The 20,045-nt window shown below is 31.7% G+C and overlaps 1 protein-coding gene across 1 annotated transcript in view; it reads left to right on the top strand.

The window, feature by feature from the left end:
• The window catches only part of LOC130449458 (uncharacterized), a 115,451-nt gene that overhangs the window by 6,783 nt on the left and 88,623 nt on the right, over window positions 1–20,045 (top strand). The window contains exon 2 of the mRNA XM_056787278.1: window positions 13,485–13,539. Within this exon, the coding sequence (XP_056643256.1) occupies window positions 13,491–13,539 (49 nt within the window). The 5' untranslated portion in view covers window positions 13,485–13,490. The remainder of the gene's footprint in view (window positions 1–13,484; window positions 13,540–20,045) is intronic.

Genomic DNA, 20,045 nt, shown 5'->3' with positions numbered 1-20,045 from the left:
GAAATCTCTATCTTGAATAGAACCTGAGATATTGAGGATAGAACGTGTGTATGTGAAAAACTCCCATAAGTAATGTACAGGGGGAAATCGCATTTGAGTATAACTTGAGAATGGTGAAAATTAGATGAAATCCGATGGTTGATGGCTGATCTGTGCATCAATACCTTTCATTGAAAAAAAAAAAAAATTAACCAAATTGGTTGGGTAGAACGCCTGAACGGACTCGGAATGGAAATCATCAATTTTTTTAATATATAAGATTATTTCATAGTGGATCTCCTTTCTTTTGTCCTTCGGGATTGTTTCCTCCTTTCTAGCACTGTCCAATCTTGATACGTAGAACTCTTTCTGTATTTCCACCGCAATAATATCTGTTGATAGTTCTTAAATGTGCGACTCCAATTCATCTTTGTTCACTGTAGAAAAACGTTTACTGAACATCATCCTGGACTCCATCATCTTCGCCTTTTTTCCTCTTCCAAGATTTTTGTATTTTTCTGACGTGCAAGTCCTTTCTTAACCACCAATCGGTAAAAGACAACTGAAATATTAGATTATTAGTACCTTAAGGTAATTTTGTTTATTCAAACTTTAATGTACTATCATCTTATTTATTTCGACTTTGGAAGCTACGGCATTGAATAGGTTAGATGGATCCTTGTTGAAGATTTAGACTCTTGTCTGACTCTAACATATGCTTGATTCCCACTGGACCAAATGCGAACAGATGCAGTTCGATTTAGGAGGTACAGTTTGGTTAACATCAAGACCATAGCTGTATCAGAAAGTCTCCCTTTGGATCATTTCGGGAAAGACTCTCAGGTTATTCCGTTCCATATTCTATATATTACAATCCCAAATTTAGAAAAAACATAAAGCTAAGCTTCCCCTTTTCTCCTAGAGTCTTCATTATTACGCTTAATTTTATTTCTACCCTTTTTAATAAATTTCCAGAAGCCCTTTTAAAGGAAAAAGTAACAGTATTTTAATTCAATCGTCTTAAGATTAAGTGTAGCTCGTTCTAGAAGAATTGGGATCAAGTAGAACAGAATTTTTGGTGATGGCCTTTTGGGGTTGCTCTCGACTTATTCACCGAAAGGGAGCGAGTGAACGATGTAAAATTATAAATGATACAGTTCTATAGGCGAGAGAAAAAAAATTGTACCGGATTCTTTTGAATATTTTTAGTATTTTTGTTACGAAACGATCGATATAATCAGAAATCTTGTTTGCTTTAATTCAAAATAATTATAATCTAATATAACGTTGAATAATTTCATTGTAGATATTGTAGAAATTTCGAAAATATTGACAACAAAATGATACATTTTTTTTCTATACTTTACTATACTTTAGAAAAATCATTTTCAAGACTAATTTAGAGACGAAGCTAATAAAATTATTTCGGAAAAATTTGAAATGTTTTTAGTAATTAGTTTATTATAAAGAATTTGTTGATAGCATTTTGAGGTTTTATTTTTGATGAAATTGATTCTATATACATTTGATTTATGGTTTTAATTATTTTCTATCTCGCGATTATTCCATTCACTTTTTCTTTAGAGCAGGGGTGCTCAAACTTGAACTGCTGGCGATCTACCTCAATATTTTTAGACTACTTACGATCGACTCTGAGAGGCTGCAAGTATGTGTGATGCAGGGTTGTCGTACATACACGATATACCCTAACTACCTAGGTAGGGTGTACCGTAGCATATATAGATATTAGCTTTCTGCACAATATAGGTACATTATTTTAGTCAAGGTTTGGGTTATGTTTAGTTAGGTTCTTCTCTACAATACCAATGAAAAAACTCATAGTTATTCAAAATTGCGAGTTTATTGGTTGTTACAAAACAAAAGAGTTACATATGGTGTTAAAACTAACTAAAGAGTGGCTTTGGATGTTGAAGCGTGGCACTGCATGTCCTCAGCATACTTTTCATAAGATGTTACGTAACCACTGAGCGCTAATCGCAAGCATGATGACATATGATCGTCAGTTAGTCGATTGCGATATTTTGACTTAATTATCTTCATTTCAGAAAATGCAGACTCGCACTAGTAAGTTGACCCAAACAATGCCGTCAGTTGAAGGGCGATTTGCCTTAGATTCGGATATTTATCTTCAGATATAAAACACCAGAAATTTGTATCAGATGCTGTAGCTTTGATATAATCTGCACCAACTCATTTTCAACAGAACATGAGTTCATATTAAACTGACTTGCTATTTCAGTAGCTAATTCCTCAATGTTTTTACATGAAAAAGGATAACTCATAAATGATGCTATATTTTCCAATTTACTGCAATCATAAAAACGCATTTCGAATTGTCCCAAAATATTTGATAATTCAGCCTCATACGTATCATAATTAAACTGAGGAATCCTTGCTTTCAAAGACGGAAAATGTTTCAGATCCTTTCTTTTCAGTTGATCTATCATAAGTAGCAATTTACTTTTGAATGCGTTTACTGCGCTAATCATCTCAATAATAGTTTTTCCTTTACCTTGAAGCTCCAAGTTAACGATGTTTAAGTGCATTGTGATGTCAGTCAAAAATGCCAAATCAGTCAGCCATTTTTCGTTTTTCAAAATCTGAGTGTCATCACCTCTTTCGTCTAGAAAAGCTGTTATTTCAGGCAATAATTCTTGAAATCTTTGTAGGAACGTTCCGCGACTTAACCACCTGACGTCTGTGCGAAGAACTAAATCAGTGTGCTCAGCTGACTCCCTATCTTCCAACTACAACTGAAAGAGCCGCCGTTGCAAGCTACGTGCACGGATGGAATTCACAATTTTTGTTGCAATGTCCATAATTTCCTCCGTGTTTAAAACTTTGGAACACAAAACTTGTTGATGTATAATGCAATGGAATGAAAAAACCGTTTTTGTTTCCAGTCATTGCTGGTGCTCCATCAGTTGTAATGCACACTAATTTATATATTGGTGGTAGATCGTCGTTTTTTACAAAATTAAAGAAAACTTCATATATATCTTCGCCACGGGTCTTCCCCTTTAGAGGAATGATTGTCGAAAATTCTTCCTTAGCCGACATGTCATTGAATACCATCCGAATAAAAATACACAGCTGGGCGGTGTCTGTCATATCGGTGGATTCGTCGAACTGTAAAGAAAAGTATGTACATTCCATGATATCATGTTTTAGTTTATCTGCGATGTCCTGACTCATGACTTCAATACGCCTTGTGACAGTCGGACGAGATAACTGAATCATTCTCTAATAGCAGACATGATTTCTGTTTTATTTTTAAAATCTCCAAATAAAGTCTCACCAGCTTCAATAAATGCTTCCTTCACCACCGATCCATCTTCGAATGGTTTCTTGTGTTTCGCCAATATATGAGATATTTTAAATGACGCGATCGTAGCAGCTTTTGATTGTTTGGCTGGTCTTGTGAACATGGTTTGTTCTTTTTTCAAACAAGATATAAAATCAATTACTTTTCGTTTTCTTAATTCACTCTGTGGCGGAAAATCCTTTTGATAGTTTTTATGAACCGTTTTATGATGCCTCTCTAAGTTACCACGCTTAGGTATTGCAACTGACGCACGACAAATAACACAAATGCACTTATCCTTCACCATACAAAAGAAAAATTCTTCCTCCCAATCCTTATTAAAATGATACGTTTTAGATTTCTTCACTGCACTCATTTTCCACTATTTAATAATAAACTTTGTATCGATGTAGTATCGTAGTATCAGAATGACTCCAATTCATGTAGGCGCAACATTTATATCGGGGTGAAAGAAAGTCTCGAATGTTCCCGTCAAACGCGCCTCCCGAAACTGGACAGTACAGTCTAGTCTAGAAAAAACGCGGCTCTTCTTTGACAAGTGCCGCGCGTTCCTTTGATAAAGCCGCCTTTTGCCGCAAGCAGTGTTATTTTATTACGTAACACATTTTTGTAGTTTAGTTACCTACCTACTTATTAAAATTTTTTTTCTTCTCGAGATCTACTCAAAAAGCACTCGCGATCGACCGTTTGAGCACCCCTGCTTTAGAGTCTTTCGCTAATTTGGAAACTACAAAACATATACAGTATTTGGAATAATATTTTGGAGTAAAATGGTTTGTGTACGTGATAAAAATCGTTAATTATATCTAATGAATTACTAGAAATAAAAATTTGTTATTTCCAATCGTTTATTTTACATTGGAAATTATGTTTTTGAGATTAAATCAAACAAAGGGGCGGATTGTGAACGCAGATTCGTATCGATCATAATCGTACTTGTTTATTTATTCATAATATTCCCGAATGTCGTTTTATAGACACAATCATGGTATGAAAATATACAGTGAACACTCGAAAGTTATTGTTTTTTAAAAAATATGAAATACATGATTTATTTAGTGAGAAATTAAGATATTATAAGCAAATGTGAGTTAAAAAATATGTAAATTATTAAACACTCAGATTGTAGATATGAAAATAGGGTTTAAAATAGAAATATCCTTGAGAAGAGCTTGGAAATTTTCACTGATAGATCCGCTTCAAATGAAAGTTTGAAAAATATAAAAATTATTTAATCCGGGTAAATTTGTTTTTTTTTTGGGAAATTGTTTTCCCCCCTAAAAAGTTAAATTGCCGATAAAATTTCACTTTATTACTTAATTGCCAACAAACTTTCGGTTTAACACGAGTATCAAACTAATTAGAGTCTCCGTGATATCGTAAAATAAACGAAGTAATAAATTTCGAAATCTTGAATTGTCCGAAAACGAAATTCGCATACCCGGAGGTCACATATACTATGAAAATAAAAAATCGATGAAAAAAAAAAAAAGATTTATGAACATAAGTGAGTTTTGAAAACCATATTAAAGTTGAAATTTCAAGCATATTCCAGCGAGAAAATATAAAGCTATTTCGAGAGCTGAACACGATTCAATGTTTTTTTGTTGGACGACAGATGGCTCTATAGAACGAGCAAAGAAGAACTTTCATTAAAGAGAAATGAAATCCAATTAATTTTCTTATATAACGTAGTTAACGATTATTAAAAATGTTATAGGTAATTATGAAGTTATCATTACAAACTATTTTTATAATTAATTTATTTTTTGCTTTCATTTAAAGTGCATGTAATGGGTCTTTTAGAATAAAAACTGAAGCACGTTATAAAACTAGTTTAAAGTCGCTTTCGAGAAAGTTTCGCTTCAAATAGCATAGAGATTGAGGTTATGTTTTATTTGCAATAGAAAATTTAATGCACCAAAAAGACTAAGTAGCTAATTTCTAATTTCACTTGTATATATGTGACAGAATATTTAGATTTAATTTCGAGTATTTTAAAATTTTCTACAGTCCCGAATTATATGATTTCGCCCCTTAATCATTAACAATGTTATTTCGACCTTAAACACAAACTATGTCTACGTTTTTAGGGGATTCTAACAGGTACTTCGTTCTCTATGCTTTTTATTATGCTTTATTTTATCGTATCCCTTTTACCTTCGTTGTTTTTTCCATATTTTCAATCCAAATCATAGAAACTTCGATAATCCACAAGACGCAAGACTGTTGTCGTTTATCTATGTTCTTGATTGTTGGCTATTGGACAAACTTATGTAGTAGCATTTAGATCTATTGTCCTTTAAACGATATGATGATGATGATTTCTGTATCAAGTTTTTCTATCAAAAATATAGTAAAATAATACTTTAGACTGTTTCTTTATACGTCAACAAGAAATAACAAAAAGTATCGTTCGAAATATAATCATATATATTAAAAAAAATTGATGATTTCCATTCCGAGTCCGTTCAGGCGTTCTACACAACCGATTTGCTTAATTTTTTTTTAATGAAAGGTATTGATGCACAGATCAGCCATCAAGTTATACTCAAATGCTATATCCCCCTGTACATTACTTATGGGAGTTTTTCACATACACACGTTCTATTCTCAATATCTCAGGTTATATCCAAGATAGAGACTTCGTTTTGATTTAAGAACACTCGTTGAAACACCTTCTTTCTTTTGAGTTTTTGAACACTTAAATCGGTTGAGTTGGAGAGGAGCTAGGCGCGGACATTCAATGTGGTATTATGGATTTTTGTAGGTTTTTGGCAATTTTTCTACATTCAAAGATCTATATCTCAGGTTCTAATATAGCTACAGAGTTTGTTTTGATTTAAGATGACTCACTGAAACACCTTCTTTCTTTTGAGTTTTTGAACACTTAAATCGGTTGAGTTGGAGAGGAGCTAGGCGCGGACATTCAATGTGGAGTTATGGATTTTTGTAGGTTTTTGGCAATTTTTCTACATTCAAAGATCTATATCTCAGGTTCTAATATAGCTTCAGAGTTTGTTATGATTTAAGATGACTCACTGAACGACCTTCTTTCTTTTGAGTTTTTGAACACTTAAATCGGTTGAGTTGGAGAGGAGCTAGGCGCGGACATTCAATGTGGAGTTATGGATTTTTGTAGGTTTTTGGCAATTTTTCTACATTCAAAGATCTATATCTCAGGTTCTAATATAGCTACAGAGTTTGTTTTGATTTAGGAACACTCACTGAAATACCTTCTTTCTTTTGAGTTTTTGAACACTTAAATCGGTTGAGTTGGAGAGGAGCTAGGCGCGGACATTCAATGTGGAGTTATGGATTTTTGTAGGTTTTTGGCAATTTTTCTACATTCAAAGATCTATATCTCAGGTTCTAATATAGCTTCAGAGTTTGTTATGATTTAAGATGACTCACTGAAAGACCTTCTTTCTTTTGAGTTTTTGAACACTTAAATCGGTTGAGTTGGAGAGGAGCTAGGCGCGGACATTCAATGTGGAGTTATGGATTTTTGTAGGTTTTTGGCAATTTTTCTACATTCAAAGATCTATAACTCAGGTTCTAATATAGCTAAAGAGTTTGTTTTGATTTAAGATGACTCACTCAAACACTTTCTTTCTTTTGAGTTTTTGAACACTTGAATCGGTTGAGTTGGAGAGGAGCTAGGCGCGGACATTCAATGTGGAGTTATGGATTTTTGTAGGTTTTTGGCAATTTTTCTACATTCAAAGATCTATAACTCAGGTTCTAATATAGCTACAGAGTTTGTTTTGATTTAGGAACACTCACTGAAATACCTTCTTTCTTTTGAGTTTTTGAACACTTAAATCGGTTGAGTTGGAGAGGAGCTAGGCGCGGACATTCAATGTGGAGTTATGGATTTTTGTAGGTTTTTGGCAATTTTTCTACATTCAAAGATCTATATCTCAGGTTCTAATATAGCTTCAGAGTTTGTTATGATTTAAGATGACTCACTGAAAGACCTTCTTTCTTTTGAGTTTTTGAACACTTAAATCGGTTGAGTTGGAGAGGAGCTAGGCGCGGACATTCAATGTGGAGTTATGGATTTTTGTAGGTTTTTGGCAATTTTTCTACATTCAAAGATCTATATCTCAGGTTCTAATATAGCTTCAGAGTTTGTTATGATTTAAGATGACTCACTGAAAGACCTTCTTTCTTTTGAGTTTTTGAACACTTAAATCGGTTGAGTTGGAGAGGAGCTAGGCGCGGACATTCAATGTGGAGTTATGGATTTTTGTAGGTTTTTGGCAATTTTTCTACATTCAAAGATCTATAACTCAGGTTCTAATATAGCTACAGAGTTTGTTTTGATTTAAGATGACTCACTCAAACACTTTCTTTCTTTTGAGTTTTTGAACACTTAAATCGGTTGAGTTGGAAAGGAGCTAGGCGCGGACATTCAATGTGGAGTTATGGATTTTTGAAGGTTTTTGGCAATTTTTCAACATTCAAAGATCTATATCTCAGGTTCTAATATAGCTACAGAGTTCGTTCTTTTCTATTATAATGATTTCTGATACTTATTTAATTGATTCGATGCGAGCGAAGCTGCGGGTACACCTTGTATTTTTTGAAGATTATTCACGTATATTATAACTCAAATTAATAATTTAGTCAGTGAACTGAATTCAATTTCGTTTATTGAAAATTTGTAGTGCGATTGATATCGCGTCATATTTCTCTTTCAAGCGATTTTCTCGTTTTCGTCTGTCAATATCACTCGCAACTTTCTTTATTTCGAATGGAAATCGTAGAATTATGAATGTGTCATCAATTTACATAATTTTGTGTATATGGAGGTCTCCATGTTGAGTAAAATGTAATAGACGTACCGAATAATTCAATAAAAAGATAACTGCAAATTGCGATCCAATTAAATTAAAGTTCAATTAATTATTCATTTCTCTTTTTTATTAGAGCTCATACCAAAATAGAGGTAGTATCAATTAATATTCAACGTTAATATACATTATCTCTATTTATAGGTACTTGAAAAATTGCTTTCAAAATCATGCAGAAATGTATTGTTTTTAAAAAACAATAAAGCCATATCCAATTAAGAATATTTGTTTTTATTTGTCTTGAAACTTGAGTGACAACCCTCGTATTATCGATTCGTGATAAAGAAATTCCAGTTTTTCAATTGCCGATTCGTACATTTTGTGTTAATGTTTATATCATAAAAATATAGTGAACATTCTAAAATATTCGCAGAAACTATTCTTTCGTAAACTCTGTACTATAGATCCTGATGGAATATTTACGAAAAAAGAGTCGAAAAATGTTAAGACGGGAATGAAAATCGTACCAGAAGTTTTCTTCTTCTTCTTACGTTAGGACTAGGTCCTGTATTTTCATCAAGGGTTTGCCAGGAGTAGTTGGGATGCTGAGGACCAGCTTCCATACCACCTTATAGGTGGTCGTCCAGGAGGTCGAGTTGTATCTGGTTTCTTTTCCTTTGCAATTTTTGCTAACCGTTCATTTGGCATTCCGTCAACATGGTCTCTCCATTCTCTTCTGCGGCTCCTTGCCCTTCTTACTACATTCTGAATATCGCACATGTCCCTTATTTCTCCCTTTTTTCTATCTCTAAGGTATCCCTGATATTAATGCTGCCTTCGTAGTTTGTGCTTTTACTTCTTTCTTTAGATTTCTATCGCTTGTTATGTTTGTGTGACATGAAGACATGAAGACACATACTACAACTTCGTTTGGAGGACTCCACGGGGCATATCAAATGAGGGTTGAAAAATAATTTTAACTATTCATTGCCATTGAAAATTCCGAGTCAGATTTGTTTAATTATAATTATTTAATATAAATATGGGTTCGTGGAACTATTACTGTTTACTTCTTGTTTAAAAGACACTCGATTGTTAATTGTAAAGTCATAAAAAATATTTCTTTGGAGAGGTTTGTCATTGAATGTGCAATGAAAAAGTTTATAGTGCGGTCAAATTAGACCAAAAAATACGAGTGAAGCTACATAAACTTCCATCAAGCTGAATATCAGTAAAATTGTTTAAAATGCAATTGAAAATAAAATTTGAATGTCCCTCATCATTTCCGTTTATGGAAAAAAATTTATTCAAGGTTAAAGGTCAAAAAAATGAGTTTCGATTATCAGCAAAACAGTGAGTTTTATGATAAAAATATTTCGAAAAAAATTTTAGATCATAAAATTATCTACAAATAACGTATGAATACTTTTTTCCTACGAGCTACCGTTTCTGAGATATAAGATGTAAAAGTTATAATGTTTCAGATTCACTATCGTATTTAATGGCTATAATGCGAGAGAAATTGATTGATAATTTATTTGATGAACTTATATGACAGTTCCCACTAGTTTACTGCTGAAACCATTAAAAACCGTTTCGCTGAAAATTGCGAAAATAGTTATTTTCCTAACAAGTGCGGAAAGTGATACTTTCCCGTACGCGACTGCAGTTGTTCCGAACGACGCGGAGCGCAAGAGTTAGGAACATTATTTTTTCTACGACCGTATATACAAAAAAGTATACCAACCCATTTTCCAAAAATTATTTCATTCCAACAAACATGATAATATACAAAACCTTAACAAAAAACTACTAATTATTATAAATATTAATATTGAAAACACAATTTGTTGCATTCTGTAGACTAGTAAGAATTGCCGGTCCAGTGGAGTTATTTGGTTTCAACTGGAAGGTAGATGATGTCGATGAGGATGGCATCGGTTGCATAAAGATGACGATGACGGCAACGGTTTTAAGTCATTCGGCAGGTAACAGCTCGGAATTAGTTTTATTTGTTGCAGCCTTCAAAATGGCTTCGGGAAATTCTTCATCGGATGAATCCATTAATATTATTGTATCGGATTCGGTTTAATGTGGTTTAATTTAGAAGAAGATTGCACTTATTCGGTCACTTCCAAGACGTTCTGAACAACTTTGACGTTTTAGTAACAATTACATGGTTAAATAAAAAAATATCTGTATTATTTTATATTTTCAAAAAATTAAAAATGCTACAAAAAGCTAGAAAAGGTTTAAATTTTATTTGATGGACTATTTCGTAAATATTTATTTACCTGTAGTAACAATAGTTATAATCTCAGAAGTAAAAAACTATCTAATAAGGTCAAAATTTGCATAGTTTTACTTTCCCGCACTAGTGCGGGAAAGTGACACTTTTAAAACTAAAATGCGTGCGGGAAAGTGGGTTAAAACGCACGGTCGTAGAAAAACTCATTTTTTTTCACATTTGATCTTGAATAAATTTTTTTTGATTCTAAATTGACCGGATTATTAGACCTACATTTCACCTTTTACCTACCTTATGTTACTGTCTTTATCAGTGATAAATAATTCAATAATTGATTTGAGTTTAGTTATCTTTCTTCTTCTTCTTCTTCTTCTTCTTCTTCTTCTTTTTCTTCTTCTTACGTCCTGTATTTTCATCAAGGGTTTGCCAGGAGTAGTTAGGATGCTGAGGACCAGCTTTCATACCACCTTATAGGTGGTCGTCCAGGAGGTCGAGTTGCGTCTGGTTTCTTTTCCTTTGCAATTCTCTTCTGCGGCTCCTTGCCCATCTTACTACATCCTGAATATCGCACATGTCCCTTATTTCTTCCTTTTTTCTATCTCTAAGGTATCCCTGATATTAATGCTGCTTTCGTTGTTTGTGCTTTCACTTCTTTGTTTAGATTTCTATCGCTTGTTATGTTTGTCCCTAGATCTTCTCGGTTCTTTAGATATTGTTTTTTTTTGTGGATATTTGCATGTTGTACGTGTTCGCTATTTGTTGGAATTTATATAGGAGCTTCTGTAGGTTATCTTCGAGATGATTACTGCGTCATCAGCCTAGCATATTATTTTTATCTCTTTGTCTCCCATTCAGTATCCTCTCCCGGCTTGCTTTACTTCGTTGATGATTTCATCCATTATGATATTGAACAGGATCGGGCTTAGGCTATCCCCTTGTCTGATACCAGTTGCCACAGCTATTTTATTGCCTAATTTGTTTGCCGTTCTCACAAAGGTATAATTATCGGTGTTACGTTTTTCGATAACTCTTATTATATTGGGGTGAACGTTCCTTTTTTTTTAGTAGAGTTATAACATCAGTTAAGCGTATCCTATCAAACGCTTTGGTGAGATCAATGAAGCACATAAAGGCTGCCTTATTAGTATAGCATCTACAGCAGATCTGTTGTTTCTGAAACCTTGCTGTTCTTCACATATCCCGGTAGACATTACTTCTTTTGCTAAGATTTTAGTGAATAGTTTCAAAACCGTACTTTGTAACAGAATACTTTCTTTCCATTCAGATGGTATATTTTTGACCTCTAGTATTTTATTGAAGAGGGATTGTAGTTCATCATACAGTTTGTCGCCTCCATTTCGTTTGTTATTTCGTCGATACATTTCCTGTTCTTTATCTTGGTTATCATTAGTTGTATTTTATGCAGGAAGAAAATTCTATTTTGTATTTCATTGATGTTTTCATCTTCGTAGGGTGATTCCTGTGCTGGTACGTTAGCTTGTGTTGAACTATAAAGTTTATCAAAATGTTTTGCCATTCGTCTGCCGCGATTTTTGTATTTTGTATGTATTGGTTTATTGGTTTTCTCCTATCCTTCACAAGATTCCACATTACCAGAAGTATACGTTAAAATTACTGCACATAAATATAATTTATTATTTGATTAAAAAATTGTAGTTTCGTATTATAAAGAAAACTAAATGAAACCAAACAGATACTCCCCATTTTCTTTTTTGACATTTTTATAAGTTCGAACTCGACTGCATTTATTAATGTTTTAATTCAGCCACTTATTTTTTTTTATATTTATCGTTTCCAGTTTTTTCGCTCGACATTCTCTACATTTCCAGACTTCCTGCGGGCATTTGGGATTTCCGTTGACGTTTTCGTGGGCGTGCCACCAATAATATTGGGACGTGTAATTTCTCTCCAGCTCTCCAACCATTCATTGTGTATGTGTGTGCAGCTTTGAAAATTGGAATTTCGTAATTCCGAATTCCTTTTGAAATATCACTAGAATTGTATTTGATGCAATCTCGTCGCTGTTTCAAATCGTTATGTTTTCATTATTTTTTTTTTTTCGAAGTTAACCTCTCTTTTGAGACTCGTAATTGATAAAGAACGCAAGTTCTTATGTGTGTAAATAATTTTTCGAATTTGAAATTGGTTTTGCGTGAATGATTTTCCGCACTAACTGAATCCTTCAAAAAACTACTTGATGTCTAATGACTAAACTCCCGATGTTAGAGTTTTAATTTTTGGTAAAAACGACGATTAAATCGTTCGAGTTCTTAAGGTTACTGTTTAATTTATTTAGGGGATGAAAATTTAAAGGGGTTTCTTGACATTTTTATGGGCTACAAATATGAAGTTTCTAATTTATAACTATTTTCGGTGAAATAAAAGTTTTATCCAAGTGACGTAAATAATCTCTAGCTTTATGTAAGAGGAGATTAAAAATTTTAACTTCAGCTACTTGAATTTATACGGGGTCGCTCGAGTGTATGGGAACAAACATCTGGTGAAAATATTAATCGCGTTATAAATTGATGACGTGGGAAAATTTCCTTTGGGCTTGTTTACTGGAATATACTTCTTATTTCTATAAAAACAAAGGTAATTTCCAACCTCTGAGAATTTTTTGTACCATTATACTATTGGGGGCAATATTCTGATTCACCGATTTAAAAATGTCGCGCAAAGTTGAATATTTAAGAAAGTTTATGGTATAAATAATATATTTATCGTTAAGAATGAACACTGTTCGTGGATTATTTTTGGTAAATTACCTCCACCCGTCCGACTAACTGGATCTATTTACTAATTGACCCAGTGTGGCATTGCGAATACGACGCAGAGTCCGACTTTACCCTAGTCCTATGAGATTTGTGGATGCACAGCGGAATTGTCGTTGTTTGTAATTACTTTTTGACCCTCCCTCGAACCTAATTCCGCCATTGATGTAAGCACCTGAGATCTTCAAACTGAATTATATATACAACTTTACCGTAGAAATAAATTCTTAATGTCTTAGTATATTTATAGCAATTTTCATTTACTAGAATACGTGTGAAAAGTTGCATTTTTTTATATACTTTCTTTTTGGTTTCAGTGGAAAATGAAAACATCGATTTGGAGCTTCGTAGTGTTGTATTTACAAATGGAAGGTAAGGGGACAATTTAATTCGAAAATACGATATTATCAACAAAAATTATTGAATTAAAGTAAGCTCAAATTTTTGCAATGAAAATTCCCAAAAGGACGAAGCTTTCCACTAAAAAGTAATTTGTTATTTCCAAATTTAAACTCACGTAGTGTAGATTAGAATTTTCTTTTCTAGTCGCTTCAACTGTTTTCATTGCTTGCCAAATATTTATTTAAACCTTCAAATTCTTCATTTTTTCCAATCTTTGATTTTAAACAATAAATCAGTCAATAAATAAAACTTTATCAACCCATTTATATACCCAAATAAAATTCAATAAAGTTCTAGAATAAAGAGGATCGAAATAAATAAATAAATAGACTTTCCTGGATATTATTTAGAAGAAATACTGTGAATAAATCGCCCGCAACAACAAAAATATACAAATAAACATCAAATTCGATATTAGCTGGACAGGGTCGGTTTCGGGAGGCGTTTTACTGCCCGTTCAAATTGATGTCATTTTTTTTAACATAACGTTCGAATTAGAATATTTTTATTTTCGTGTTTAAACCATTAAAGTATAATTTTTTGTTGTTTTACATAAACAAACGTGTAATGAATAAAATGCGAAGTAAGCTAGTTAATATTTTATGAGAGATTTTGATCAATTATTTCTCTCAGCATGCATATTTCATCCGAGCACTTTCAGTTTTAACCTAAATGTACACCCTCTCAGTAGGATATTCCCCTATTTAATCTTTTAACTACCGAAAAGAGGATAAAAAAAAACACCGAGAAAAAAAAATTTTAACGCCAAATGTCAAGTAATATTAACAGTTATCCCTCTTCATTCGATAAGTTGGAAGGATTAGTTAAAAATAATTGTAGGTTTAGTTAGTTCACGTGTGTTTCTTGAATTTAATTCGCACCTGTTCAATTTTTTTTTTGATATTCTTTGTGTTTAATGGTAACTATCGATAGGACCTTTATTATATTCCAGATACCATTGCGTCCATTAAAAAATCATTATTTTGCTAAATATAAATTAATGACCAGGTGAACGCTTACAAAGAAAGGGTCATTTAGCTGGTATTTGGAATTCATAACTGGTTTTTTATTACGATGGTTTCCAAACTCTTAAGTCTATTTTATTATCTTAAATTTTAACTTATTTTCCAGGATTCAAAATAATTGTCCTTGAAATGCTCTTAAGTCTTTGTGTTTGTGAAACTAAAATTTCAGTATTTTGACGCTCGAAAGGGCACAAAAAGTTCTATAAAAGAAGAAGAAATGTAAATAGAACATAAAAACTGTACATAACATAATAAAAGTTAGTAGGAAGATGGAGATATTTTGTTTCAATCATATATAAACGTTAAAAGTTTAGTTAAAATTAATTTCCGAAAAAAGTAAATTTGTTTAAACCTCAATAATGGTGTAGTTCGTATAATTTTGATTTGTTGTTGTTAAATTTTTAACTTATTGAAAATTTTTGATGAATTTTTTTCAATTTCAATTATTTTCAAGTTTCCAAGTACACCACTGACGATATTGGAAGGGTAGATCTTTTATTTCGAACCCGATATGCCTCCGATGACAAATGGACTTTTGCTATAAGAACATTGCGAAATTTTTCTACCCGGAAAGCGTTTATCGTTTTTTTTAAGGTTAAAATTTATGCTTCATTTGTTTTAACTCCCCGCCATATTTTCCGCTTTTATGCACCCTCCTTTATTATTTATATGTGAGGTTATCGACCGAGTCGATTAATTGAAAATACTGATCATATAATTCAAAATTATCCTCGCTCAAAAAATCACAAAATCTAACAGTAGGAGATGATTGTTTTTTGGAAATTAAAATGAAACTTTCCTTTAAGAAAATCACCTTATTCCTTGTAACTCAATAAACAGAAATCACGAGGATCTAGCTCTGGAGATTGTATTGAGTGCGATATCCTCAATCTCTGGGTAAAAAGATGAAGATGAATAACTGATGATTTCATACACAATCTTCTGAATGTTATCGCATGCATTTAAAAACACTCCGTATACTGAAAAATAGAATCTTGAAGGTGAGTTTGTGAATAGCGGGTTAATTTTTTATAAGAGCTACCCGCGCCCTAGTTTTTTATGCGAATTCGATTCAATAATTGCTATTGACATTGATGTTGTTTTGAACACGGAGGCGTCTAGGCAGATATCGATTTCAAACTGTAGGTTTTCGTTCATTTACTTATTTAAATTGAAATAATTTAGAATTTATCTCGTTATTAATTGTGATTTTCTACTAAGAAACCAATAAATTTATCCGCATAAATTTTAATATGTTATTTTATTTGCAGTATACTGTACGTTAAAAATATGTACTCAAATAACAAATTAACTCGATTTCATTGTAGTATATTTGTTCGGTGTTTGTTTCACACGATCGAGTATATGAAAGCTTCGGGTAGACAAATCATTAATCATGTTATACGACGCTTCGTGTGTTGAAAGCGTCGGTTTCGTTCTTTAGCCGGAATCCCACTTAATTAACAAAAATTTACAAATGAAATGTTACCTGTTTCGTACAAACGACATAACTTCATCAATATGTTATGTCCTGATGTCATTTGTCAACATTTTACATACATTCGATAGATAGATTCGTTTTTATAGAAGAAAATTACTTCGATTGTAGGGTAAATATGTAAAGAAAAGAATTTTGTTTGTTAAAAATTATTCTTTTCATAGAAAAACAACACTGGTAAACGCTGTTTTTATTACACGAAATTTGTGATCATTTTTATTCGTTTTTGGTATACAAAAAGATAATGTAAGTGATTGTTATTTTTGTTTGATTCAAACAAAAGGCGTCACAACCAAGGCCGAAAGAAAATTGCTTCGATTTTTCGATAAATATGTGAAAAAAAAGGATTTTGTTTGTTAAAAATTATTCTTTTCATAGAAAAACAACACTGGTAAACGCTGTTTTTATTACACGAAATTTGTGATCATTTTTATTCGTTTTTGGTATACCAAAAGATCATGTAAGTGATTGTTATTTTTGTTTGATTCAAACAAAAGGCGTCACAACCAAGGCCGAAAGAAAATTGCTTCGATTTTTCGATAAATATGTGAAAAAAAAGGATTTTGTTTGTTAAAAATTATTCTTTTCATAGAAAAACAACACTGGTAAACGCTGTTTTTATTACACGAATTTTGTGATCATTTTTATTCGTTTTTGGTATACCAAAAGATCATGTAAGTGATTGTTATTTTTGTTTGATTCAAACAAAAGGCGTCACAACCAAGGCCGAAAGAAAATTGCTTCGATTTTTCGATAAATATGTGAAAAAAAAGGATTTTGTTTGTTAAAAATTATTCTTTTCATAGAAAAACAACACTGGTAAACGCTGTTTTTATTACACGAAATTTGTGATCATTTTTATTCGTTTTTGGTATACAAAAAGATAATGTAAGTGATTGTTATTTTTGTTTGATTCAAACAAAAGGCGTCACAACCAAGGCCGAAAGAAAATTGCTTCGATTTTTCGATAAATATGTGAAAAAAAAGGATTTTGTTTGTTAAAAATTATTCTTTTCATAGAAAAACAACACTGGTAAACGCTGTTTTTATTACACGAAATTTGTGATCATTTTTATTCGTTTTTGGTATACCAAAAGATCATGTAAGTGATTGTTATTTTTGTTTGATTCAAACAAAAGGCGTCACAACCAAGGCCGAAAGAAAATTGCTTCGATTTTTCGATAAATATGTGAAAAAAAAAGGATTTTGTTTGTTAAAAATTATTCTTTTCATAGAAAAACAACACTGGTAAACGCTGTTTTTATTACACGAAATTTGTGATCATTTTTATTCGTTTTTGGTATACAAAAAGATAATGTAAGTGATTGTTATTTTTGTTTGATTCAAACAAAAGGCGTCACAACCAAGGCCGAAAGAAAATTGCTTCGATTTTTCGATAAATATGTGAAAAAAAAGGATTTTGTTTGTTAAAAATTATTCTTTTCATAGAAAAACAACACTGGTAAACGCTGTTTTTATTACACGAAATTTGTGATCATTTTTATTCGTTTTTGGTATACCAAAAGATCATGTAAGTGATTGTTATTTTTGTTTGATTCAAACAAAAGGCGTCACAACCAAGGCCGAAAGAAAATTGCTTCGATTTTTCGATAAATATGTGAAAAAAAAAGGATTTTGTTTGTTAAAAATTATTCTTTTCATAGAAAAACAACACTGGTAAACGCTGTTTTTATTACACGAAATTTGTGATCATTTTTATTCGTTTTTGGTATACCAAAAGATCATGTAAGTGATTGTTATTTTTGTTTGATTCAAACAAAAGGCGTCACAACCAAGGCCGAAAGAAAATTGCTTCGATTTTTCGATAAATATGTGAAAAAAAAGGATTTTGTTTGTTAAAAATTATTCTTTTCATAGAAAAACAACACTGGTAAACGCTGTTTTTATTACACGAATTTTGTGATCATTTTTATTCGTTTTTGGTATACAAAAAGATCATGTAAGTGATTGTTATTTTTGTTTGATTCAAACAAAAGGCGTCACAACCAAGGCCGAAAGAAAATTGCTTCGATTTTTCGATAAATATGTGAAAAAAAAGGATTTTGTTTGTTAAAAATTATTCTTTTCATAGAAAAACAACACTGGTAAACGCTGTTTTTATTACACGAATTTTGTGATCATTTTTATTCGTTTTTGGTATACCAAAAGATCATGTAAGTGATTGTTATTTTTGTTTGATTCAAACAAAAGGCGTCACAACCAAGGCCGAAAGAAAATTGCTTCGATTTTTCGATAAATATGTGAAAAAAAAGGATTTTGTTTGTTAAAAATTATTCTTTTCATAGAAAAACAACACTGGTAAACGCTGTTTTTATTACACGAATTTTGTGATCATTTTTATTCGTTTTTGGTATACAAAAAGATCATGTAAGTGATTGTTATTTTTGTTTGATTCAAACAAAAGGCGTCACAACCAAGGCCGAAAGAAAATTGCTTCGATTTTTCGATAAATATGTGAAAAAAAAGGATTTTGTTTGTTAAAAATTATTCTTTTCATAGAAAAACAACACTGGTAAACGCTGTTTTTATTACACGAATTTTGTGATCATTTTTATTCGTTTTTGGTATACAAAAAGATCATGTAAGTGATTGTTATTTTTGTTTGATTCAAACAAAAGGCGTCACAACCAAGGCCGAAAGAAAATTGCTTCGATTTTTCGATAAATATGTGAAAAAAAAGGATTTTGTTTGTTAAAAATTATTCTTTTCATAGAAAAACAACACTGGTAAACGCTGTTTTTATTACACGAATTTTGTGATCATTTTTATTCGTTTTTGGTATACCAAAAGATCATGTAAGTGATTGTTATTTTTGTTTGATTCAAACAAAAGGCGTCACAACCAAGGCCGAAAGAAAATTGCTTCGATTTTTCGATAAATATGTGAAAAAAAAAGGATTTTGTTTGTTAAAAATTATTCTTTTCATAGAAAAACAACACTGGTAAACGCTGTTTTTATTACACGAAATTTGTGATCATTTTTATTCGTTTTTGGTATACAAAAAGATAATGTAAGTGATTGTTATTTTTGTTTGATTCAAACAAAAGGCGTCACAACCAAGGCCGAAAGAAAATTGCTTCGATTTTTCGATAAATATGTGAAAAAAAAGGATTTTGTTTGTTAAAAATTATTCTTTTCATAGAAAAACAACACTGGTAAACGCTGTTTTTATTACACGAATTTTGTGATCATTTTTATTCGTTTTTGGTATACCAAAAGATCATGTAAGTGATTGTTATTTTTGTTTGATTCAAACAAAAGGCGTCACAACCAAGGCCGAAAGAAAATTGCTTCGATTTTTCGATAAATATGTGAAAAAAAAGGATTTTGTTTGTTAAAAATTATTCTTTTCATAGAAAAACAACACTGGTAAACGCTGTTTTTATTACACGAATTTTGTGATCATTTTTATTCGTTTTTGGTATACAAAAAGATCATGTAAGTGATTGTTATTTTTGTTTGATTCAAACAAAAGGCGTCACAACCAAGGCCGAAAGAAAATTGCTTCGATTTTTCGATAAATATGTGAAAAAAAAGGATTTTGTTTGTTAAAAATTATTCTTTTCATAGAAAAACAACACTGGTAAACGCTGTTTTTATTACACGAATTTTGTGATCATTTTTATTCGTTTTTGGTATACCAAAAGATCATGTAAGTGATTGTTATTTTTGTTTGATTCAAACAAAAGGCGTCACAACCAAGGCCGAAAGAAAATTGCTTCGATTTTTCGATAAATATGTGAAAAAAAAAGGATTTTGTTTGTTAAAAATTATTCTTTTCATAGAAAAACAACACTGGTAAACGCTGTTTTTATTACACGAATTTTGTGATCATTTTTATTCGTTTTTGGTATACAAAAAGATCATGTAAGTGATTGTTATTTTTGTTTGATTCAAACAAAAGGCGTCACAACCAAGGCCGAAAGAAAATT

This window comes from Diorhabda sublineata, chromosome 10, assembly GCF_026230105.1.
Source record: "Diorhabda sublineata isolate icDioSubl1.1 chromosome 10, icDioSubl1.1, whole genome shotgun sequence".
NCBI classification, from domain to species: domain Eukaryota; kingdom Metazoa; phylum Arthropoda; class Insecta; order Coleoptera; family Chrysomelidae; genus Diorhabda; species Diorhabda sublineata.
The sequence above is the reverse complement of the archived record's forward strand: the minus strand, read 5'-3'. Positions and strand labels throughout refer to the sequence as shown.